General features: G+C 45.1%; 1 protein-coding gene across 1 annotated transcript in view; it reads left to right on the top strand.

Moving 5' to 3' along the window:
* NID1 (nidogen 1) overlaps positions 1-26166 on the top strand; it is a 95227-nt gene that overhangs the window by 39321 nt on the left and 29740 nt on the right. The window contains exons 8-12 of the mRNA XM_005539724.4: positions 3117-3362; positions 5384-5527; positions 12746-12871; positions 16523-16672; positions 17795-17917. Coding sequence (XP_005539781.3) covers positions 3117-3362; positions 5384-5527; positions 12746-12871; positions 16523-16672; positions 17795-17917 — 789 coding nt within the window. The remainder of the gene's footprint in view (positions 1-3116; positions 3363-5383; positions 5528-12745; positions 12872-16522; positions 16673-17794; positions 17918-26166) is intronic.

Genomic DNA, 26166 nt, shown 5'->3' on the forward strand with positions numbered 1-26166 from the left:
CATGTGCCACTGCGCCCAGCCACATCTATATGTACTTTTAAAAACTACATTTATTCTCCATTTGGTGCCTGGTTTTAAATAATTTCAAACTTACATGAAAACTGAAAATAACCCAAAAAATGTTCACATACTATTTATCTAGCTTCACCAATTGTTAACATTTTGCCACATTTACTTTACCTTTCTTTCTTTTTTTCTCTCTCTCCTTTCTTTCTCTCTCTCTGTATATATATATATGTGTGTGTGTGTGTATATATATGTTTACTGACCATTTGAGAATAAGCTGTATGTATTATGATAGATCATTCTTTAAACACTTCATTTGTTTTTCCTAAGAACAAGGACATTCTTTTAGAAGGCCACAGTACAGTTATCAAAATTGAGAAATTTAACATGGATACACAGTGATATGTATAGTTTTTTTGTTGCTGTTTGTTTGTTTGTATTGAGACAAGCTTTCACCCTGTCACCCAAGCTGGAGTGCAGCCTCAACCTCCTGGGCTCAAGCGATCCTCCCACCTCAGCCTCCTGAGTAGCTAGGACTACAGGCACACCACCACGCCTGGCTAATTTTTAAATTTTTTGTACAGATGAGGTTTCGCCATGTTACCCAGGCTTATAGTTTTTATTTAAATAAAATTGCAATCATACCACGCTGTTGTATCTTCGCCTTTTCAGTTAATGTCACATCATGAATGTTTAATAGTCTCATTAAGCAGTCTTTGAAACACTTTTTAAGGAATCTGTATGATTCTACTGGATGGCTGTTAATTCAAACCATTCTTCTACTTTCTAAAGCTTGGGTTGCTTCCATTTTCCCCTCTTATTATGAGTTGAAATGATCATCTTAATCATAAATCTTGGCCACATTGATTCTTTCTAAGACTCAATTCCTAGAAATAGAAGTGCTGAGTCAAACAACAGGAGTTTTTAATTTTTTTATTTTATTTTATTTTTGAGACAGTGTCTTGCTCACATAGAGACCCACTGAATATTCATGAATGTGAACTCCTACGGGGGTCATTGAATCCCAGGTTAAGAACACCTTTGTTTTTTGTTTTGTTTTGTTTTGGTTTTGGTTGCTGTTGTTTTGAGACAGGGTCTTGCTCTGTCACCCAGGTTGTGGTGCAGTGGTGTGATCTCAGCTCACTGCAACCTCCGCTTCCCAGGTTCAAGTGATTCTCCTGCCTCCGCCTCTGAAATAGCTGGGATTATAGGAGCCCACCACCAGGCATGGCTAACTTTTTGTATTTTTAGTAGAGACAGGGTTTCTCCATGTTGCCCAGGCTGGTCTGAAACTGCTGACCTCCAGTGATCCTCTCGCCTCGGCCTCCCAAAGTGCTGTGATTACAGGCATGAGCCATCGTGCCTGGCCACCTTTTTAAAGGCTCTCATTAAATTGCTGTTCCGAAAGGTTGAAGCAATTACTGGAGTTTTGTGGTTTGGTTGAGTTCTCCTGGGGAGCTGGGAGACAGTGGAGAAGAGGAGGAATGAGCAACAGGACCACAGTCGCAACCGGCTTGCAGCTGAATGGCCTTTCTGGCGTGTGGGAGCTGGATAGGAGGCAGCTTACACTGATCTTTTATTTATCCTCTGGCTTTTATCCTTCTATTATGGAGAAAACTGCAGCAGAGCACAAAAATATAAAGAGTCTTTTATGCTTCTTTTTTTTTAAAAAAACAGGAAGTTGAGGGTTTTGTCATATGGGCCATAGCAGGCCCTCTTCTGAGTGGGGAAGACTGTCTCTCCTCTCCTCTGTTCAGGCTTGCTCTCTGTGCTTCAGTAATTTTTCCAAACCTGCCTACTGAAACTCATTTAATATCTCATTTTTTTGGTATTGCAGAACGGCTTGGTCTAGAGCAGTATGTAGAAATCACCATTTATTGGCCAGACGTGGTACCTCACACCTGTAATCCCAGCACTTTGGAAGGCCAAGGCAGGCAGATCACTTGAGGTCAGGAGTTCAAGACCAGCCTGGCCAACACGGTGGAACCGCGTCTCTACTTAAAATACAAAAAAATGAGCTAAGCGTGATAGCACATGCCTGTACTCCCAGCTACTCAGGAGGCTGAGGTGGGAGAATCGCTTGAACCCAGGGAGCAGAGGTTGCAGTGAGCCATGATTGTGCCATTGCACTCCAACCTGGGTGACAAGGCAAGATTCTGTGTCAAAAAATAAAATAAAATAAAATAAGAAAAAGAAATCACCATTTATTGAATCATAATTGAGATAGCCTATCTAAAGCAGTTAGCACGTCGTGACAGAGTAAATGCTCAGTAAATGGTAGCTTATCTTATTAACACTATTAGTCTGCTTGATTCCAGAAATTTTACATACATTACCTGGTCTGATCCTCACCTTGACCTATTTTGTATTAGAAATTGAGATCAGGCTGGGCGTGGTGGCTCAAGCCTGTAATCCCAGCACTTTGGGAGGCCGAGACAGGCGGATCATGAGGTCAGGAGTTCGAGACCATCCTGGCTAACCTGGTGAAACCCCGTCTCTACTAAAAAATACAAAAAACTAGCCGGGCGAGGTAGCGGGCGCCTGTAGTCCCAGCTACTCGGGAGGCTGAGGCAGGAGAATGGCGTCAACTGGGAGGCGGAGCTTGCAGTGAGCCGAGATCCGGCCACTGCACTCCAGCCTGGGCGACAGAGCGAGACTCCGTCTCAAAAAAAAAAAAAAAAAAAAAAAGAAATTGAGATCAAAGATTCAAAGATGTTGAGTCACCAGCCAGTGGCCACACAGCTTGTGAGTGGTACTAAGTGTGAATTCAGGGGCATCTCTTTCCAAGTGTGTGTCCTCTCCACCTGACCTTCATCTCTAGTTCTGGGAGTTTTCAAAACTTACTGAGAACCAATTGATGAGAAAAGCAACAAATATACATAATATGAATGATGCCAATGATCATTTGGGAAATCCAGGTATTTCATAGACTCAGACCGAGTACAAACAAATGGTCTTATTTAAGCTGTTCTGTCTGATCTGTCGTCTGGTAGCCTTATGGGCAGGGAATGCCATTGGTGCTTTCAAAGCCCTTGATTCGGCTTCTTGCATCCTTAACCATCTTCCCTTTGTCTTCCTGCCTTGTCCCCTCCCTCCTTCCCACTCTGCAGTGATCACTTCCTCCTCCACCCGGGAGTACACAGTGACGGAGCCGGAGCGAGAGGGGGCAGCTCCTTCCCGCGTCTACACTTACCAGTGGCGCCAGACAATCACCTTCCAGGAATGCGTCCACGATGACTCCCGCCCAGCCCTGCCCAGCACCCAGCAGCTCTCGGTGGACAGCGTGTTCGTCTTGTACAACCAGGAGGAGAGGATCCTGCGCTATGCTCTCAGCAACTCCATTGGGCCTGTGAGGGGTAAGGGGACACAGCTCATGCTGGGCACAGGTGCTCATGCATTTTTTAAAACCCCACTCTTTGACATTATTTTTGGTCTCTTACTTGCAGTCTATAGAAGAAAATTATGCTAAAATATTTTCTGGCAGGAAAAAAAAATGTCTTGTTATTTGTGATTCTTCGAAAAGCTGCCTGTCTGTTCTTCCAACCAAAGGCCTATTCATGATCCTATTTAGAGTAAAGTGCAGAATGCTAACCTGTTGAGGTGCCTTACAGAGTAGACCCTCTTAAGGCTACTGCTGGCATTGGCAGGGCTTTTAAAACCCTTTAATATTCAACCTTGAAAGAAATTGTAGGCCAGGTGCAGTGGCTCACGCCTGTCTTCCCAGCACTTTGGGAGGCTGAGGTGGGTGGATCACTTGAGGTCAGGAGTTCGAGACCAGCCTGGCCAACATGGTGAAACCCCGTATCTACTAAAAATACAAAAATTAGCCAGGCATGGTGGCACGTGCCTGTAATCCCAGCTACTTGGGAGGCTGAGGCAGGAGAATCGCTTGAACCCGGAGGCAGAGGTTGCAGTCAGCTGAGATTGCGCCACTGCACTCCAGCCTGGGCAATGGAGTGAGACTGTGGCTCAAAAAAAAAAAAAAAAAAAAAGAAAAAGAAAAAAAGAAATTGTAGGGCCAGGTGCAATAGCAAAAAGAAATTGTAGGGCCGAGCGTGGTGGCTCACGCTTGTAATCCCAGCACTTTGGGAGGCCAAGCTGGATGGATCACCTGAGGCCAGGACTTTGAGACCAGCCTGGCCAACATGGAGAAACCCTATCTCTACTAAAAATACAAAATTTAGCCGGGCGTGGTGGTGTGTGGCTGTAATCCCAGCTACTCGGGGAGGCTGAGGCGGGAAAATCGCTTGAACCTGGGAGGCGAAGGTTGCAGTGAACCAAGATCACACCACTGCACTCCAGCCTGGGCAACAGAGCGGGGCTGTCTCAAAAAAAAAAAAAAAAAAAAAACAAAAAAAAAAGCAACTGAATTGTGTGGTTAGTGCCCGAGGAAATTAAATAAAATTAGGGAGGGAGCCTAAAACAAACGCTTGCCCTGTGACTGCACACCACTGGCGCTGTGGTCCGGTCTCTGGGCGTTTCCGGCTTGCGCGGTGGTCCGGTCCGTGGGCGTTCCCGGCTGGCGCCGTGGTCCGGTCTCTGCGCGTTTCCGGCTGGCACCCTGGTCCGGTCTCTGGGCCTTCCCGGGTGGCGCCGTGGTCCGGTCTGTGGGCGTTCCCGGGTGGCGCCGTGGTCCGGTCTGTGGGCGTTCCCGGCTGGCGCCGTGGTCCGGTCTCTGCGCGTTCCCGGCTGGCGCCTTGGTCCGGTCTCTGCGCGTTCCCGGCTGGCGCCGTGGTCAGGTCTCTGCCCGTTCCCGGCTGTCGGGAAGGAGCTGAGGTTTAGTGAGCTTTTGTGACATACCGGTGTCAGACTTCACATTTGTCCATATCTTTAAGCCTCGGGGGTCCCGTATAATTGGGTCTGGTCTGGGCCTTAAAATCTTTCCTTTTTTTCAGTTGTCTTTGATTCTTCCTCTATATCCAAATCATTTCTCCAGCTAATTAATTCGTCCTCGCTTTAACTTTATGAAGCAGAAAGAAGGTAGGCGTTCTCCCTCCTGTAGCACCTGTGGCTCCAGGCATCAGGAGTCGGTGCATTTTTGGTGAAGGACCAGATAGTAGATATTTTAGGTTTTGCTGGCTATACAGTCTCTATCACGACATGTCAGCTCTGCCATGGTAGCACAAATGCAGCCATAGACCACACATTAACAAATGGACGTGGCTGGTTCCTAATAAAACTTTATTTACAAAAACGGGGGGCGGGGGCCATGCTGGTCCTGCCCCAGGGCAACACAGGAATTGGCTGGTGTCCCATTCCACTCTGCTCTTCTGTGATCACCTTCTTGCTCCCCAGTTGTGGTTGACTTTCTGTGGAAGAAGGAAACCTGCAAGAGCTCCTGAAGACTCACTTGGTTCCAATGTCTCTGCCCTCACAGAAGGCTCCCCTGATGCTCTTCAGAATCCCTGCTACATCGGCACTCATGGGTGTGACACCAACGCGGCCTGTCGCCCTGGTCCCAGGACACAGTTCACCTGCGAGTGCTCCATCGGATTCCGAGGAGACGGGCGGACCTGCTACGGTACAGCCTTTGATTCTGACTTGTTGGGGCTGGGAAATCAGGCGAGGAGGAGGCATCCAGATTCAGTAAGCCAGAGAACTGGGTGCAGCAAGGAAGCACGGATGAGATAAATACTGGTGGATATGCCAGGCCTGAATCATTTATGCTTCACATTCACTGTTCTCGTGGGTAGACTCAGGAGTACTGGCCCATTCTTTCATCTGATCTAAGCAGCAGAGTAGAATTCCTAAGGCCACACTCCACTCCATCTTTTTTTTTTGAGACCGAGTCTCGCTCTGCTGCCCAGGCTGGAGTGCGGTGGCGCGATCTCGCGATCTCGGCTCACTGCAAGCTCCACCTTCTGGGTTCACGCCATTCTCCTGCCTCAGCCTCCCGAGTAGCTGGGACTACAGGCGCCTGCCACCACGCCTGGCTAATTTTTTTGTATTTTTAGTAGAGAAGGGGTTTCATTGTGTTAGCCGGGATGGTCTCGATCTCCTGACCTCGTGATCCGCCAGCCTTGGCCTCCCAAAGTGCTGGGATTACAGGCGTGAGCCACCGCGCCCAGCACTCCACTCCATCCTAAGAATGCACAGTTTTAAAGGAAGTTGTAAGTCAGCTGTTAATGATAACATCAGTAATATAACGATAGCTATAATTTACCCAGGCGCTGTTTGAACTAAGTGCTTCACAAACATCATCTCATTTAATTCTTCAACAACTTTAATGAAATTGATTTTTTGTTCCTTTATTTAAAAAAAAAATTGTTTGATTGTGGTAAAATATACGTAACATAAAATATACCATTTTAACACTTTTTAAGTGTACAGTTCAGTAACATTACATGCACTCGTTTTATTGTGTAACCATCACCACTGTCCATGTCCAGAACTCTCCATCTTGCAAAACGAACTCTGTACCCATTAAACAACAACTCGCATTTCCCCCTTCCTTTAGTCCTTGGCAATCACCATTCTACTTCCTGTCTCTATACATTTGATTATTCTAACGATTGCATATGTGGAATCATATTGTATTTGTTCTTCTGTGACTGGCTTATTTCACATAGCATAATGTCTTCAAGCCTCACCTATGTTGTCACGTGTCAGAATTTTTTTCCTTTTTAAGATTAGATAATATTCCATTGCATGTACGTGTTCCGTTTTGTTTAGCTATCCATCAGTGGGCGCATGGGTTGCTTCCGCCTTCCGGCTATTGCAAATAATGTTGTTATGAATGTGGGTGTGCAAATGTCTGTTGAAGTTCCTGCTTTCCGTTCTTTTGGGTATACATTCAAAAGTGGGATTGCTGACTCGTGGTAATTCTATCTTTAATTTTTTTTTTTTTTTGAGATGTAGTCTTGCTCTGTCGCTCAGGCTGGAGTGCAGTGGTGTGATCTTGGCTCACTGCAGCCTCTGCCTCCCAGGCTCAAGTGATTCTCCTGCCTCAGCCTCCCGCGTAGCTGGGACTACAAGTGCTCGCCACCATGCCTGGCTAATTTTTGTATTTTTAGTAGATTCGGGGTTTCACCATGTTGGCCAGGCTGGTCTCGAACTCCTGACCTCAAGTGATCCGCCCTCCTCAGCCTCCCAAAGTGCTGGGATTACAGGCGTGAGCTGCCATGCCTAGACTTTCCATCTTTAATTTTTTGAGGAACCACCACAACGTTTTCCATAGTGGCTGCAACATTTTATGTTCCCACCTACAGTGCACAAGTGTTTCCATTTCTCCATCTCCTTGAAAACGCTTGTTTTCTGTGCTTTTTAAAATAGGAGGCCAGGCGCAGTGGCTCATGCCTGTAATCCCAGCACTTTGGGTGGCCGAGGCGTATGGATCATGAGGTCAGGAGTTCAAGACCAGCCTGGCCAAGATGGTGAAACCCCGTCTCTACTAAAATGCAAAAATTAGCCAGGCGTGGTAGCGAGTGTCTGCAGTCCCAGCTACTTGGGAGGCTGAGGCAGGAGAATTGCTTGAGCCCGGGAGGCAGAGATTTCAGTGAGCGGAGATCACACCACTGCACTGCAGCCTGGGTGATAGTGAGACTCCGTCTCCAGAAAAAAAAAAAAAAAATAGAGGCCATCCTAATGGGTGTGTTTCATTCTATTTATTTATTTATTTATTTATTTATTTATTTATTTATTTTATTTTTATTGTTTTTGAGACAGGGTCTCACTCTGTTGCCCAGGCTGAAGTGCAGTGGCACGATCTTGGCTCACTCCAGCCTCAACCTCCTGGGCTCAGGTGATCCTCCCACCTCAGTCTCCCGAATAGCTGGGACTACAGGTGTGCCACCACGCCTGGCTAATTTTGTATTTTTTGTAGAGATGGGGTTTCTCCATGTTGCCCAGGCTGGTCTCAAACTCCTGGGTTCAAGTGATCCACTTGCCTTGGCCTCCCAACACTCTTTTCTTATAGACGAGAAAACTGAGGCTCATTAAAGTGAGCTGTGACAAATAGTATTTGAACACAAGTCTCTGACTCAAGCATCTGTATTACTCCATCTTCTAGTTGCAGTTATTTTATTATTTATAACTTAAGTTCAAATACTTTCATGTAGGCAGCTTGATATTTGTTTGTTACTAAATTTTAATCTACTGCCAAGGGGAAGTCAGTCCACTACCAAGGGCAAGAATGCCAAGTGCTTCAAGCAGTGCTATTTAAGCCTGCAATTAGTGACAGGGCTCACTAATGAGCATAAGGAACGCTAGAAGGAAGCTTCCCTAGTGGGATGAATAGTGTGTTCACATATGGTTGGCCAGAAAAATGAACAGTTCCCTCTACCCCTGCTTGACCGAGGTATAAGAATCTGGCAAACCCAGCAGTCTCAGAATTTGGGAATCATGCCTGAGGTCTGGAATCCAGCAGCTGCAGCTAATGGCAGATTTGGTGTGCTGATGTAACATGAAGGTTAGAAGACCCCTGCTGTCAGGGCCTTGCGGTGTTTGCTTCATAGTGAACCTACCATGCAAGGTGCCTGTCAGGATGTCTGAAATACTGGAGGTCAGGAACTTGTGCGCATAGTACAGGCTGTATGTTTGGCCAGCTTGCTGATAGCTTTGTAAGTGGTAGAATTCAGTCTGAGACTCACCTTCCTGGTAATGTATCGCTAGGGAGGGGACATAGTGCCTACTCACCTACAATCGTCAGTTTCCCAGTATATCCTGCAAAGAGCCTGACAGCCTTGAATGGCTAAATTGGCTCTGGCCAGTTCAAAGCAGCATGATGCCGTGGTGTGTGTGTGTGTGTGTGTGTGTGTGTGTGTGTGTGTGTGTGTGTGAACAGGGGCCCTCCCAGGCTGCGAAGACGGTCAGCGTGCGGGGGTGGGGCTCCTTCACCGATCCACGCCTCCTCGTTACACAGCCATGCTTCAACTTCGTAAGCCTCCTGGATAGTAAAGTGTGGAAGTAACCTGGTCTGCCAGTGTTGAACTGTGACCTCCTGGCTAATTCTGCCCTTGGTGCCTGAGCTTGCCACAGTGGGAATGCTTCACTTCAGAAGGCACAACCAGCCATCCCTTATGTAGTCTGCACCATCCTAGAAAATCCTCTAATATCCTTGTCCAGGAAGACAGGTGGTTGCATGTAGACTTGCTTTTGTCCCGTGGTGAGTGTTCATTCTGACTTATTACCTCCGTGGAATGCGAGCGTATTCCCAGTCAGGACACTTATTGTTCTGGGTCACTAGAACATGCCTTGAAGTGTTAATGCATCAAGACATGAGGCTTAAAATAGGAAATTGCATTAAGCAGATCACTTCATGTGTTATTTTGACCTGGGAAGTGCGTTAGAGGAGAATGAGGATGAGCATTTGTGATTCAGTGTGCAGCGCTGACATAATGGTATATGACACCCCAAACAAGGGTGGTTTTGGTGAGACGTCGCACAGTGAACCTCCACAGTAATTTGGAGACGATTTCGCAGAGCTCTGTGATTCTCTCTGGTCCATGGCAGGATGGCTCCCACTGTTTCTCAATTTAGAGCCTGTAGAGATAGTTTTGGTTCATCTCTCATTGAGTAATCGTTGAGTATGTAGAAGGCATTTAGCAAATTGGCAATGAGACTGTTCTCCTGTAAGAGCCTGGCCTTTGTGAAAGGGAAAAATTGGAGAAACTTACAGTTGTTGAAAATATGTGAAAAGTAGCCACTCTGAAAAAAGTCAAAAGGGAGGCAGCAATGACAAGAAGGATCCAGGATTTTCCTATTGAGTTAGAAAGTTATCCTGTGAAAGGAAATCTCTTTCCAGAGAAGAGGTTGACCAGATGCTAAATAATAGGAATCATCATTTTCCAGCAGATACTGTGGTATGTTATGAGAGACAGTTGACACTTTACAATTTCCACTGAAGAAAGGGTTAAGGACCTAGCTTCAATTTATAGAAAAGAAGATTTTTTTTTTTTTTTTTTTGAGACAGAGTCTTGCTCTGTCACCCAGGCAGGAGTGCAATGATGCAATCTCGGCTCACTGCAACTTCCACCCGCTGGGTTCAAGCGATTCTCCTGCCTCAGCCTCCCAGGTAGCTGGGATTACAGGCACATGCCACCACGCCCGGCTAATGTTTGTATTTTTAGTGGAGATGGGGTTTCACCATGTTGATCAGGCTGGTCTCGAACTCCTGACCTCAGGTGGTCCGTCTGCTTCAGCCTCCCAGAGTGATGGGATTACAGGTATGAGCCACCTCGCCTGGCCCTAGAAGAGAAGATTTAAATTAGGAAGAATTTCCAAACTACGAAGACCATGAACTAATTTCCAAACTACGAAGACCATGAGCTGGGAAATTGAATTGCTAGGGTCTTGTCCCTTAAGAAAGGGTGTTATCTAGTCCAGCATGTGTGTGTAAGCCTGCATGGAGGAGGAGGCTGTGTTAGGGAACCATCGCCTCCATCATCTCAGCAGCCCTGAGGTCTTATTTGTTGATAGCTTTTCAGGTAGGGCGAGAGAGAAGAGCCTGGTCAACATAGAAGCCTTTTTCAAAACACAGCTTCCCCTTGCATAAATGTTCCCAGTCAGGAACAGAGCTTGAAGAAGATCCCCTGTGATTTTGCTCTGTCTTCTTGATTGAAAACTGCTGCTCTGTGCTCTCGTGCTTTGGCAATAGAGTCTAAGTCACTGAGCCCTGCAATGTGTACAATGTTTCCAGACATCTGTGCTGGGAGTGTCCTCTGAGAGTTGCAGCACAGAGGCAGTGGACACAGGAAGCCCCTTTTTCTCCCATGTTGGAGCGGCAGCTGATGGATGGAGCTGTGAAGTCCACACGTGCTGGGTGCACTCCTCCCCCACGGCCATCCCCAGCTTCAGCTTGCGTAAGAGCCTGCTTTGGGAGGGGCTTTGTTCCAGAACCTTCTGGCTGTGCCTGGTTCAGTACTGAGACCTTGTGTCTTAAACATGTCACAGAACACACACGTATCAGTATAATCTCTAAAAGTTGAGTAGCATTTGGTTTGGTTATTTGCCTGGGTACAGGACAAACTATGGGGCTGATGTGGCAAGAATGCTTGTCTTGTGCAATGTTGACCAATAGGCCAGCAGGACATTTCTGTCACCAACAAAGGCCTGGCTAGACTGGCCATTGAAGGTGGACATAGGAGGCTTTGACTCCCATGTGTCAAAGATTCACATGAAAGCATTGGGGAAGAGATTTATGAGTGGTGGAAGAGTTGTGTGGTCTCAGCCATTATGAGAAACATGTCTTATTTGTTTTAGGTCTAAAACATGTCTAAATTTGTTTTAGACTAAGAGCTGTGGCTCATGCCTGTAATCCCAGCACTTTGGGAGGCCCTCCTCATGCACATCTCAGGGTTTTAGAAATGCCAGAAGTAGCTGTCTACACTCTGAGTATGAGGTTGACAGGTTGACGTGGGAAGAACCTTGTGTAACTGTTCATTTCAGCCCCCATCAGTGGCCACGTAACCAGGGGGATGACAGGTTAGCTCAGTTTCTTGCCTGGGCTAACCAGCCTTACATGAGTGGTAGCCACAGCCTGGCACCCAAAGCCTGGCGGCCATCTGAGGGCCGTGTTCCCAGAGTCAGCTGAATTCATCACCATGGCTGGGGTGTTGGATGAATCCCTGGTTAGTATAATCATAGCTGGCTGTCTGGAGCATTGCTGGGGCCTCCATCTATTTTCTGTAATCTGCAGAAGATAAGTAGTATTATATAACCCTCAAGATAAGTAGTAGTATACTTATTTACCAAAGGGGGAACTGAGGCTGAGTAGTTGGATAACTTGCCCAAGACCACACAAGTTAGTAGCTAAAGGAAGCAGGATTTGAACCTAGCTATGTCCAACTCCAAAGCCTATGTTTGTTTACTCCATGTTACCCCATGATGGTGGCTGTGGTATTGTCATAGAAAAGGACATCACTCTCCTAGTTCATTTATAGTCTTATGAGTGAATGACTTCCCTTTTAGTCCATTAAGCCCTAGATAATATTCAAAAATTCACAATTAAGCTGTAAATTGTTCAACTTTCCTTTGTAACAGTAATGGAGAAAGTAATATTTTTGAATAACAGCATATTTAAATATACTCTCAAGTTTAGGACTTAAATATAGGACTTGAAATTCTCAAGTTTAGGACTTGAGAATATATTTAATATTCAGAGACTCTCAGTATTCAGAGTCCAGAGATGTGTCTCTGTGTCCTTGTAACACGTATTTGGCAATCTAATGGGAGCGACTCGTGTTCAGGGGTCCCAAGCTCAGCAGTTAACTCCAGGAGAGGTGGGGGAAGCACACGTTTCTTTGGGAGAAGGGTGTGGGGATCACTCTCTTCAGTTATGCACAAAAATTGTATTTAACACTACTTTTGGTATATAGAAAATTTGTTTTAGGCTGGGGCAGCGGCTCACACCTGTAATCCCAGCACTTTGGGAGGCCGAGCCGGGTGGATCACGAGGTCAGGAGTTTGAGACCAGCCTGGCCAACATGTTGAAACCTCGTCTCTACTAAAAATACAAAAATTGGCCAGGCGTGGTGGTGCGCACATGTAATCCCAGCTACGGGGGAGGCTGAGGCAGCAGAATCACTTGAACCCTGGAGGCAGAGGTCGCAGTGAACTGAGATCGCACCATTGCACTCCAGCACTGGGCGACAGAGCAAGACTCCATCTCGGGAAAAAAAAAAAAAAAAGAAAAATTTGTTTTAAAATTGATCTATTGTTAGGTAAAAATGCTATTTTATTATAGTCAGTAATGTTTGAAGAGGTTTAAAAAAAGCCTGCATTAAAAAAAAATTTGCTGCAGATATTGATGAATGTTCAGAACAACCCTCAGTGTGTGGGAGCCACGCAGTCTGCAATAATCACCCAGGAACCTTCCGCTGCGAGTGTGTGGAGGGCTACCAGTTTTCAGATGAGGGAACGTGTGTGGGTAAGTTCTCCAGGTAACTTCTCAAAACATTATTCACATGGTGTGCATTAGCTCTTGTGCAAAAGGTCTGGTTCCAGGTAAAAATGAGTCTGGTCAAGTTGGAAGGAGCTGGGAAGGGTAATTTACAAAGATGAATCAGACTTAGCCCCTGCCCTCCAACTATCTGAAGAGTCACAAGTACAGTGAGTAAGCAACGTTATTGCCTACACTAGTAATACCATCGCCTCTCCTGTTGCCAGCTTTTGCATTACATTTGCCTCTTATAAACTTCTTTTAATCATTTTTATTATGCTATTAATAACTATAAAGCTATTAGACATGTTTCTTCCAGTAATCAGTAGCCTTGGAATTCATATTGAGGAACACCTTATAGGTACTTTTGTATCATTACCTATCTTAGATTGAATTCTACCTGAGTTACATCTGAAATTCCAATTGGGGTCATTCTATTTATGGATTTTAATTTTACCAACCGTGAGCAGCAGCATAATTTCTTAGCCTTATTGAAGTAAGTTGCAGCTGTTAATTAGGCTAATTATGCTCTTGCTGAATGATGATTTTGGTGGTGATGAGGATGGGCCAGCCACAAACAGCCAGATTGTTTAAATTCTTTATCTTTTTTCTCTTGGTGCACTTTGACCTGGTCATTCAAGATTCTTGAACGACCAAGGCCAGCATGTTCCCAGGTCTGGAGGGTGACATGTCAAACGGGCATCTGAACTCAACATGTCTCCCCAATTTAAAACAGATTCCTCCTGTACCATGTCAGCAAACCATCTTCTTGCCTTTCCCTCACTGTTCACCAAACCCTAGAATATTTTCTTTTTGCTCTGTCTCAAAGCTTGGGTAAGGCTGCCAAGGTCCTGGGGTGAGGTGGTGTCTTGAGGGTGGGAGGGAACAGGCAGTTCTCATATTTTGAGTGTGACCCAAACATCTGTGAGCTCAGGGAGGCCAGTCCCCTCTGCACAGTTGAGATTTTCACTCTGCTAAAGTTACTGCTGCTTGTTTTTTTTTTCCTCAGTAAAGAACATCAGTTTCTGTGTATTTGGCATGATTTCTTTCTCTGCTGCTTGAGGCTAAGGAGATTCAAAAGTTTAGTTTTAATGACCATACCGTTTACATTACACTTCAGCTCAAGCTTGGGCAGTGGATACTTGATCCCCTGGGTGATGATGTGCACAGTAACTGAGATCTATCCTGGGACACCTGTGTGGAGCATGGTGACCTAGGTTTCTAGATCTAGTCATTCCTGATGTCCACACTCACTGAAGGGGCAGGGTGGGGTGCAAGACAGGTGCTGGGCAAATGTCTGCTTCAGACATTTACTTCTGAGGAAGGCACCCTCTCTGGGGCTCAGTTCCTCGTCTGTAAAATGAGGTGATTAGACCGGATCATTGGTTTCCTGTGACCCATGGAGCTCTTGGAGGTGCCTCCAGAGCTGTCAAGGAGGACACAGGCCAGCTGCGGGCAGGCTCTCATCCTCTCCCCTGATCTCTAGCCTCCTTTTTTTTTTTTTTTTGAGATAGAGTTTTGCTCTTGTCACCCAGGCTGGAGTGCAATGGCGCGATCTTTGCTCACTGCAACCTCTGCCTCCAGGGTTCAAGCAATTCTCCTGCCTCAGCCTCCTGAGTAGCTGGAATTACAGGCATGCACCACCACGCCCAGCTAATTTTGTATTTTTAGTAGAGACGGGGTTTCACCATGTTGGCCAGGCTGGTCTCGAACTCCTGACCTCAGGTGATCTGCCTGCCTCAGCCTCCCAAAGTGCTGGGATTACAGGTGTAAGTCACCACGCCCGGCCTATATATTTGAGGGAGAACATCTTCACCCCTTTTAATTGGCTCCTTTGAGACTCACTGTGCAGAGAGAAGGCTCACTGTAGAACCAAGTCTGCCTACATGCATTCAAAGAAATAACTGGCTTGTGACTGAGTAATTGAGTGGTCATTCTATCTCTCTTAGAATTCCTTGTTAAAACAGTGTTGTAGGTTGGAAGCCAGCACTGGGAAGGTTACCCTGCAGGTCAGAAAGGAGCAAGGTGAAGAAATAGACAGGGCAAGGTGTGCTCTGCCAACTGTGAGGGGCTGGCGGCTCAGGCAGGGTTGTGGGCTGGCCAAGGGGAGTTATCTTTTCATGAGGATTGGTATCCATTATCGGGGAAGGGATGTTTGTGGACTTCCATCTTTGGCATTTTCTGTAAACTCATGACTCTCTTTGCCCCCGGGTACCAACTTTGCGGTTAATTGAAATGTGCAAAACATGTTTTTGTGAAGGAAAGATGGGCCTCAGCTTGCCTGTAAGTCACCTTGATGTGAAGACGCAGACACCCCTCTGAATGGACATAGCCCTGTGACACTGGGCTGGCATATGGAGTGTGGTGAACTTGAGGTTCTACTTCACCTGCCCTGGGCATCTTGGTGCAGGGCACGATGGCATGCATCAGCTCTTCTCTTGAGGCAAGAACAGGGCCAGGCTTAGGCAAAAAGCTGCAGCAGTTAACTTCCAGTATGCCAAGCACAGAGAGGCCCGTAGATGGGACTGTGATTCTCTTGAGAGTCCTGATGATAGAACTCATGGAAGGAGGGCTGAGGAGTAGATGAGTGTCACAGAGGCTAGGTGACAATGCCCCATCTTGTGCTGCTACCTCAAGGTGGAAGGCAAGGGTTGAGGTCTACAGAGTGATTTTTAACAGCTGGTTCAGTTACTCTGGGGTTCCTAAGGCACCATTGCATTTTGCTTCTGATTTTCTAAAAGCATTCAGAGCCAGGACAAAGCCCCATCCTCCCGATGTCAGAACACACATCTTTCCCTCCCAGCAGGTCTTGGGTAGCTGGATTATCCCAGATGAAGGAGGACTCATGTTTCTCCTCCATGAGTCTTCCTAAGATTGATTTCAGTTTGTCCTGCCTTAAGTGCAGACAGACAGAGAAAGAGAGAGAGAGAGAGAGGGAGAGAAAGAGAGAGAGAGAAAGAGTTGGGAGTGGGGGGAAGAACATAAACCTCTGAGAATTACACAATTTGTCTAAGGCTGTGTGGTTGACCCGTGGCACCTGATATATACCAAGGCTGCCTACTCCAAAGGCTCACAGTCTTCTAACCATAACCATACCCATCTCCTTGGCTTGGAAACATTTATTTGTCCTTCCTTGGTGGCAAGTGGGTGACTGACTTGGGCATTTGTAGTGAATGTTCCACCTGTCCAGGGTGGGCCAAGGCTGAAGACACCACGTGAAAGTCTCAGCTCCTTCCCTCCAAGCGGTCTCGACAGAGTTGCCATCAGAAGTGTGGCATCAGCAGATGTCCCACCCCCACATCCAGATGAAGGGAAAGTTGGGTCCTGGGGACCCGTGATGGGGATCTGGTTTGGAGAGTGGCCTGAGACAGACTCACAGAGTGAAACTGAGGTCAAGCCAGGCGGAATGACCAACCGTGGTGTTAGTCAGTCAAGACCCATCAGAGGCAGAACCCAGGTGGGAGGAAACGGTGAAGGCAGTGGTACCAGCCCAGTGAGGAGTGGGGTGGGGATGAAGCTGTGGACGTGCCTAGGGGTCTAGGGTCCAGGCATGGTCCCTCTTTATAGAGCTGGGAGGGGCACGTGGCCTGCTCAGATGACTTTCTTCCTAAGACTGTGCATCAACCTTTTGTTCTGAAGCTGTCGTGGACCAGCGCCCCATCAACTACTGTGCCACTGGCCTGCATAACTGCGACATACCCCAGCGGGCCCGGTGTATCTACACAGGAGGGTCCTCCTACACCTGTTCCTGTTTGCCAGGCTTTTCTGGGGATGGCCAAGCCTGCCAAGGTATGTGGTTGCTCTGATTTTCCCCTGTGTGTAACCTGAGGAAGTTTCCTAGGTGGTACCTGGCATGTGCCAATCACCAACTCACTCCCAAATAAAAGAAAGAGTTCTTCTGTCATCTCCATTGAGTTAATGAGTTGCTTTTCATATCTCTCTAGTAGTTTGAACTATGCATTTTCTTTCGGGGGCTGTTCTCATTGGTGACTGTTTTGTTCTAGGTGACTAGTTCATTCAGGTGACAATTAGACACCTGCTCTCTGCTAGGAACTGGGGATATTTTCTGTCTTTCATGAAGAGACAAACTCTCCTTTTACCTGGAGGACATGCATGGAGCTTAAAGTCCATCCCTTTATTTAATAAGATGTATTAATATATAATAATTCAACTGGCTTGTTCTAACCTTCTCCTTCAAAAAAGCAAAGTTGTCTGATTGAATAAATGACTGCAGGTCAAAGAGTAAATGACTCAATGTAATTCCTTCAGACTTGAGCTTCTTGGCTGCCAGGGTGCTCTTACAGGTAATTTTAGGTAAGATAACCCATGAATAGAGTACCCTGAGTCTCTTGGTTTGCACAATCACTTGATATTATACCATGGAGTATTTCTAAAAAGTCCCAACTAAGATAGAATTTCTGAGATACTTTCTCTTTGTTACTGAACATGTGGGTGTTTTCTCACTTTCTGTCAAGTAGTTAATAATCTGTTGGTCAACACTCAGACAGTTTTGAAGCTCTCATTTATGACAGGAGGGATAATTTTATAACGCAAATAGATCCTATCTTTTCCCCGTTGTAAGGTTGATACAAGCATTCTTTTCTTTCTTTCTTTCTTTTTTTTTTTTTTGAGATGGAGTTTTGCTCTTGTTGCCCAAACTGGAGTGCGGTGGCGCGATCTCAGCTCACTGCAACCTCCACCTTTGTTGCCAAAGTGAAACACATTTGTAAGTGCAACAGATAGAAACTGGGGAGTCAGTGACTTGATAGTTAATGTTTAGTGAGTTTTGAAATACTCTTCCCGGATCAGAAGCAGGTTCCCATAGATTTGAGTAAGTGGCTTAAATTATTGTGTAAACTCCGAATTCCAGAAGAAATCTCATTGTCCCTGGGCCTGGTGGCTGTTTTACAGATGTGGATGAATGCCAGCCAAGCCGGTGTCACCCTGACGCCTTCTGCTACAACACTCCAGGCTCTTTCACGTGCCAGTGCAAACCTGGTTATCAGGGAGACGGCTTCCGCTGCGTGCCCGGAGGTAAGGTGGTGGGACATCTGGAGTTGGCAGCCCATTGCCCTATCCATAAATCCAGAGCTCATGGCCCTGGGAGAGAAGGTGAGGTGGGAAAGTAGGAGGCTCCATGGAGAGTTCTAAGAGTTGTTGAGGTGGGAGATCAGAGCATGGACTGCAACACAGAGCATTCTTTGAAATGGTAGAACATCAGATGGGAACATTGCCTGTAATCCCAGTACTTTAGGAGGCCAAGGTGGGTGGATCACTTGAGGTCAGGAGTTTGAGATCAGCCTGGCCAACATGGCAAAACCCCCTCTCAACTAAAATTACAAAAATTAGTCAGGCATGGAGGCACGTGCCTGTAATCCCAGCTACTCCGGAGGCTGAGGCATGAGAATTGCTTGGACCTGGGAGGCAGAGGTTGCAGTGAGCTGCAATTGAGCCACTGTAGTCCATCCTGGGTGACAGAGTGAGACTGCCTCAAAAAAAAAAAAAGAAAAAAAAAAAAAAGAAAAAAGAATATATTTGACACCTTAGACTGGAGTTAACCAATTGTGTTATTGATTTTTAATTACTGCTGATGTTGGTCAGATACATTCATGCCACTATAAATGTTTTCAATTAGATATAGGTAAACATGTTCATCTATCGCTTTTTAAGCAGTTAAAAACCATTTAAATAACCATCCCCTTCACTAGTCTGTGAGTGCATTGAAGACCTGTGAGCTCATTGAGGGTGGTGCAGCTCCACTTTATTTTTTTGTATGTTTCCAGCACCCAGTGGAGTATTTGGTATATGGTGGGGCTCACGGCTGTTTATAGCTGTTGAAGAAATAAGTGAATGAACCAGCTCCATTTCTCCAAAAGCATTTGGAAATCTTTGTTTATCTTCACTCTCAGTAAGACTAGTTTTTAGAGTAGCTGTCTATCAAAAAAGAGAAAATGTCAGATTAAGATTTACATTTTAATGTATAGTAGCACAAATTGTTAGTCTAAATTATTTTCTTCTGCTTAAAATGGGGGTTAGCAAACTATGGCCCATGGGCCAAATCTGGCTGGCTGTTTTTGTAAATAAAGTTTTATTGGAACACATCCATGCTTATGTATAGTCTATGGCTGCTTTCATGTTACAAAGGCTGAGTTCAGTAGTTGTGACAGAGACTGTAAGCTCTGCAAAGCCTAAAAAGCATAAATAGGCCGGGTGCCATGGCTCTCACCTGTAATCCTAGCATTTTGGGAGGTCGAGGTGGACAGATTACTTGAGTCCAGGAGTTTGAGAGACCATGCTGGGCAACATAGCGAGACCCTGTTTCTACAAAAAATACGAAAATTAGCTGGGTGTGGTGTGGCACACCTATAGTGCTGGCTTCTCGGGGGGCTGAGGTGGGAAAATGGAGCCAGGGAGATTGAGGCTGCAGTGAGCCAAGATCACACTACACCCCAGCCTGGGTGACAGAGTGAGATCCTGTCTCAAAAAAAAAAAAAAAAAGTATAAATAGCCTACTATGTGGGCTCTTGACAGAAAAAGTTTGCTGACTCCTGGCTTCAATAAACGCAGGCAAGGCACCCTTTTGTTCCTGAAATTATGGGAACAAATACCACCACTCATAGATTTTAATGGGCGGGTTACATAGAGAAGAGTGTATAATCATTTGAGTCAAGACATTCCAGCCAGTATTAAAAATGACTAATATTCATTGGCCAAGCGCGGTGGCTCACACCTATAATCCCAGCACTTTGGGAGGCCGAGACGGGCGGATCACGAGGTCAGGAGATTGAGACCATCCTGGCTAACACGGAAACCCCGTCTCTACTAAAACACACAAAAAATTAGCTGTGTGTGGTAGTGGGCGCCTGTAGTCCCAGCTACTCAGGAGGCTGAGGCAGGAGAATGGCGTGAACCCGGGAGGCGGAGCTTGCAGTGAGCCGAGATTACGCCACTGCACCCCAGCCTGGGCGACAGAGCAAGACTCCGTCTCAAAAAAAAAAAGTGACTAATATTCATTATTTCCTTAGGCTTGCTTCACATCTCCAGTTTAAAGAGAAGCAGATGTTTCCAATTTTGTTTTTTTGTTTTTTTAACCTGACTTTTTGTCCCCTCTTGAAAACTCTGTTGACTAAACAGAAACAGATCCAGACGTGTAGGCTGGGATCTAAAGATGGGACAAAGATAAAATTAATAAGGGCTGCTTGCCAGGATCGTTTATATATTGGATCTTGTTCCCTTAAAAAGTTTAACATTTGGTTATATACTGGAGAGAGTGTGCATTAGAAATGTGTAAGAGTGTTCATTGAGTATTGTTTGTAATAGAAAAAAATCTAAATGACTGCAAACAAGAGGAACAAACAGATGACTTTTGGTATAATCCATACAATGAAATAACATATAGCAGTTAAAATGAATGAACTAGAGTTCAGGGGTAAGTCTCAAAAACATAATGTCGAGCAAAAGAATTTATAAAAGGATATGTATAGCATGGCCCCATGTGTATAAAACATAAGCCTATGTGAAAATATACCTACATGTGTTATGTTATGTACATACATAAGAAAGCTACAACATGCACAGTGAATGAGAAATGAAAAGTTCGGGATAGATGTTACCTCTATAATGGGAGAGAGGGAATTGGGATTGGGGAGGGATACATGGTGTGTCTCAGTCTGTTTGGGGCTGCTCTGGCAAAATACTGTAGACTGGGGGTTTATAAACAGCAGAAACTTGTTTCTCATAGTTCTGAAGGCCGGAAAGTCCGAGATCGATGTGCTGACAAGTTGTGTGTCTGGCGAAGGCCCACTGCCTAGTTCATAGACAGCCAGACATCTTTCTGCAATGTCCTTATATGGTAGAAAGGGCAAGGGGTCTCTTTGGGGACGCTATTATAAGGGCACCACTAAGGCCATTCATGAGGGCCCCCCTGTCATGACCTAGTCACCTCCTGGTGGCCTCACCCTCAATGCCATCACCTTGGGAGTTAGGATTTCAGTATATGAATGTGGGCGGGAACATAAACATTCAGACCGCAGCACAAGAGCTGCATTTGTGTTTCTAAAGTTTTATTTTTCAGTCAGAATATGAATACAGATATTTTCATCATATTATTCTAAATTGCATATGACTAAAATACTTTATGAAGGCCAGACACAGTGGCTCATGCCTCTAATCCCAGCACTTTGGGAGACCAAGGAGGGTGGATCACCTGAGGTCAGGAGTTCAAGACCACCCTGGCCAACATGGTGAAACCCTGTCTCTATTAAAAATACAAAAATTAGGCCAGGTGTGGTGGCTCATGCCTGTAATCCTAGCATTTTGGGAGGCCAAGGCGGGCGGATCACCTGAGGTTGAGAGTTCAAGACCAGCTTGACCAACACGGAGAAACCCCGTCTCTACTGAAAATACAAAATTAGTCGGGCATGGTGGTGCATGCCTGTAATCCCAGCTACTCGGGAGCCTGAGGCAGGAGAATCACCTGAACCCGGGTGGCAGAGGTTGCGGTGAGTCGAGATCACACCATTGCACTCCAGCCTGGGCAACAAGAGTGAAACTCCTTCTCAAAAAAAAAAAAAAAAAAAACAATTAGCTGGGTGTGGTGGCACGTGCCTGTAATCCTAGCTAATCAGGAGGTTGAGGCAGGCGAATAACTTGAGCATAGGAGGTGGAGGACGCAGTAACCCAAGATTGCACCAGTGCACTCCAGCATGGGTGACAGAGAAAGACTCCATCTCTAAATAATAAATAAATAAATAAATACTTTATGAAACATTACAGGGAGAAAAATAATGCATAGTGTCATCTGGTCTCCTGGTGCCTATCATAGTGAAGGACAGGGATCATACAGCACTTATTTGGTACTTACTGTATACAGAAGGGGCTAGTTTCCAAAAGAAAACTAAACTGGCTTTGAAGGTAAGCCAGTTAAGATCATGGCTACTGTAACGTCAACTGATAACAGACAAACTACAAGAAATGGTGATTTGTTCCTCTTTGTCTTCTGCACGCTGCTCCACATCCTGTGTATGGATTGTAAAGTTAGTTTAGTGGCTTGCTGTTCTCACTTTCTTTTGAATGGAATGTTGAAATAGCAAACAATAATCTAGAAAATATCAGATTGAGAATACATGTAGTAGCAATAAGTATTGCTCCATGAAGCAATGCTTGTATGTATATTTGTGTATGTGCATGGGTAGTGCATGCCAGCAGGTGTGCGTGTGTGTGCGTGCACATGTGTATGCGTGTCTAAGTGTGCATGGGCTGGTGTACTGGGATGCTGAGTAAAATGTATTTCTTTCTGTGGATCATGGTTAGAAAGTTAGAAAGTCACCATATTAGTTCTCTATTGTTGCATAACAAATCATCACCAAAGCTAGCCACTTAAAACAATAAGCATTTATTTTCTCACAGTTTCTGTGGGTCAGGAGTTCAGGAACAGCTTTCCTGGGTGGTCCCTGGACCCAGGGACTCTCATGAGGTTGTTGCTGAGACATCAGTCGGGGCTGTGGTCTTCTGTGACGGCAAAGAAGGAACCCCGCTGAAGGACCCGCATGGTTGTCGGCAGGTCTCAGTTCCTCGAACATGGGTCTTTCTACAGGGATGGCTATGTGTCTTCAAGACCTAGCAGCTGGCTCCCTCCAGAGCAAGTCAAAGGAGAGAGAGAGAGAGAAAAAGAGAGACTGACCAAGATGGAAGCCACAGTCTTTTATAAACAGATCTTGGAAGTGACAAGTATCGCTTTGGTTGATACCATCAGTCTCGGGACATCCCTCTTGCAGTGTGACAGGGGTCTGCCCAAGTATGGAAGACCAGGCAGTGGGGAAAATGAGGGCCATCTTGGAGGTCGGCCACCGTAGCCACTGGCCCTGACCTTGCCTGGACAACATCTGAGAGAATGTAACTGGCTAGGTTTTTGTAACATAAGGGAGTTTATTAGAGGATCAAAGAAAGGCATACAATGTCTTGGGCTAGAAATGTAAAACCTGGTCCTTAAGGGCAAATACCAAGCCTGGAGAAGTTGGGTCACTTTGCTATACCCTTAGCACCAGCATTCTGCATCTAGATCTGGCGCCACACATCTGAGGCAGGAAGAAAATGAGATTTCAGGAAGCAGGGCTACAAGGAAAGATGAAAACATGCAGGAGGATACAGCTCAAAGGACAGAAAGCTGAGGAACAATGTAATGTGGCTTCTGTTGTTTATATTATAGTTTACACATGTTTCAAGTAAACCCAGTGTGGAAAAACTAGAATTTCCTAATTAGAGCTGGAAGGGACACTAGAAAATGTGTCATTTATCCTATTTGTTTTACAAATAAGGAACATGAGGCCTGAATAATTTCTTAGTTTACAAAAAAAGGTTTCTTGAATCTTCTTTTTTTTTTTAAGAGACAGGACCTTGCTCTGTCACCCAGGTGCAGTGCAGTCATAGCTCACTGCAGCCTTGACCTCCTGGGCTCAAGTGATCCTCCCTCCTCAGCCTCCTGAGTATCTGGAACTACAGGTGTGCACCACCATGCCCAGCTAACTTCTTTTTATTTTTTCTAGACACAGGGTCTCACTATGCCCAGGCTGATCTTGAACTCCTGGCCTCAAGTGATCCTCCCACTTTGGCCTCCCAAAGTGATGGGATTATAGGCGTGAGCCACTGTGCCCAGCCAAATTCTTTATATACATATACGTATCTTTGTGTTAGTCTGTTCTCGAGTTGCTATAAAGAAATACCTGAGGCTGGGTAATTTATAAAGAAAAGAGGTTTAATTGGCTCACAGTTCTGCAGGTTGTACAGGAAGCAGAGCCTGCACCGGCTTCCTGGGAGGCCTCAGGAAGCTTACAATCATGGTAGAAGGTGAAGAGGGAGCAGGCGTCTCATGTGGCAGGAGCAGGAGCAAGTGAAGGGGGAGGTACTACACACTTTTCAACAGCCAGATCTTATGGGAACTTACTCACTATGCTGAGGATGGCACCAATGGAATGGTGCTAAACCATTCATGAAAAAACCACCCCCATGATCCAATCATATTTCACCAGGCCCCGCAATGCAATCATATTCCACCAGGCCCCACCTCCAACGTTAGGGATTACAATTGAACATGAGATGTAGAGGGGACAAAAATCCAAACCTTATCCATTTTAAATGAAAACAATTCCTAAGTCCTCCACTGTTGGCTTACATTACTTTTATTATAGATAAATCTAGGTATCAACTTTTTTCCTAACTATAAGGTCAAAACAGATTTGCAAATTAAATAAAACAGTTATAAATCATAAATTTCCAAATCAACATTAGTTTAATGTGCTGATTGTTGTTTGAGATGAAATTGCCATTCCTGCTGTTGGCTCCCCGACCCTGGATGGACATTCTTTCTGTCTCTACTGGGTAATTCCAGTCAGCCTATGAAGAAGTTGTGATCGTTCTCACCTAAAAGACAAATAAAAATGGACAGATGTGGTGGCTCATGCCTGTAATCCTATGGCTTGAGGCCAGGAGTTTAAGAACACCCTGGGCAACATAGCAAGAACCCATCTCTATCAAAAAATTTAAAACTTAGCTGGGCACAGTATTAGCTAATTGTTACAAAAAATTAAAAATTAGCTAGGCATGGCATTTAGAAATTAGCACACACCTGTAGTTCCAGCTGTTCACGAGGCTGAGGCAAAAGCCTCACTTGAGCCTGGGAGTTTAAGGCTGCAGTGAGCTATGATCGTGCCCCTGCACTCCAGCCTGGGGTGACAGAGCTAGACCCTTTCTCCAAAAAAATTTAAAAATAATAAACAAAATGAAGCTTTCCCTCAACCCTGCATCCGTCTCTCACTGTCATCCCCTCTCCCTCCTCCCTTTGTAGTTTAACTCCTCATCAAGGTCGTCTGGAATTGCTGCCTCTACTTCCTCCTCTCTCATCTTCCATTTTTGTCCTATCTTTATATTGTAAAAATAAAACAGATGCAGAAAGTCGAAGAAAGCAACAGGTAGTTCAAGGAGTTACTCTAAGGTGAGTCTGACTGTCACTACCACTCAGATCTTAAAATAGAGATTTACCAGCAGCCCCAGGAGCCCCACCTGCCCCGATCATAGCCTCCTCTCTCTCTTCAAAAGCAACCACTAACCTGACATTTGTAGTAATCTCTTCCTTGCATTTCTAATAGTTTTATCTCACTTGAGTGTATTCCTAGACGTTGTAGGTTTAGTGCTGCTCATTTTTCTATCTGTAGTTTTCTTCGCCGTCCCTTTCTTTTCCTTGCATTTGGTCTGTTGAAGAACCCATGCCTTTTGATCTGTAGTTTCCCACAGTCTGGATCTTGCTGATTGCACACTCATTGTACAGCACAACAAGCTCCTTTGTCCTCTAAATTGCCTGCATATTGTCAGAGGCTTGATCAGACTTAGGTTCACTCCTTTTGGCAAGGTGGTGGTGTGATCTTTCATCAGGAGTGCATGTCTGCTTGTCTGACTTTTTGTGATGTTAGGAGCTATTGATGATTACTGCCTAGACCCATTAATTTCTAGGGAGGGACAAATGGTGATATTCAAATTTCATCATTACTTTCTCATTTATTAGTTGAAATTCATGCTCATTTCCTGGCTCCACTCATTTCTAATGGGGGGAGCAAAATGGTGATAGTCTAATTCTATTCATTGCAACAAAATAACAACTAAAACTGTATTTGTAATTTGGGAGCTGAGAGGTAACTTTATTCAGCATATGGGTGGAGAAGCAGAGGACAGTCAGTCTCCCAAGAGAAACGTAAAGCAAGTGAGTGACAAGGAGAGAGGAGCTCTTGGTTCCTGACAGTTGTCTAGTTCTGGTTCCAGTCTCTTTTTTGATTCACATGACATAACTATATTTTCATAATAAATTCCTCCTTTGGGTTTAGGTTAAGTGAGAGTGGTTCCTGTTACTTTAGTTAAAGAACTTTGGCCAGTGAGGGCACTGTGCACACTTACGATGATGTTATTACTATTAGAAAACGCAGGCTGGATAGTTACTGTGCTTGGTACGGAAGTTAGTTGATGTTTATGGATTTTTGTTCATTTTAAAATTCAGGTAAGCTGTTTCTTTACCACTTTTCCTTTCTGATGTGTCTTCATTAAATAATGCCTCCCTAAAATAATATGAATAGATATCTCCAACATCAAACAATAGTTTCAAAAAGTGAAATTTTTATCTAGTGGAAGGAATAATACTAAAGTAATAATAGCTAATACTTATATAGCACATAATTTTTGCCCAGTATTGTTTTAAAAATAGCAAAATGTAAGGTAAATTAGAAGAAATCTTTTTAGTA

The sequence above is a fragment of the Macaca fascicularis genome, chromosome 1, assembly GCF_037993035.2.
Source record: "Macaca fascicularis isolate 582-1 chromosome 1, T2T-MFA8v1.1".
In the NCBI taxonomy this organism is placed as follows: Eukaryota; Metazoa; Chordata; class Mammalia; order Primates; family Cercopithecidae; genus Macaca; species Macaca fascicularis.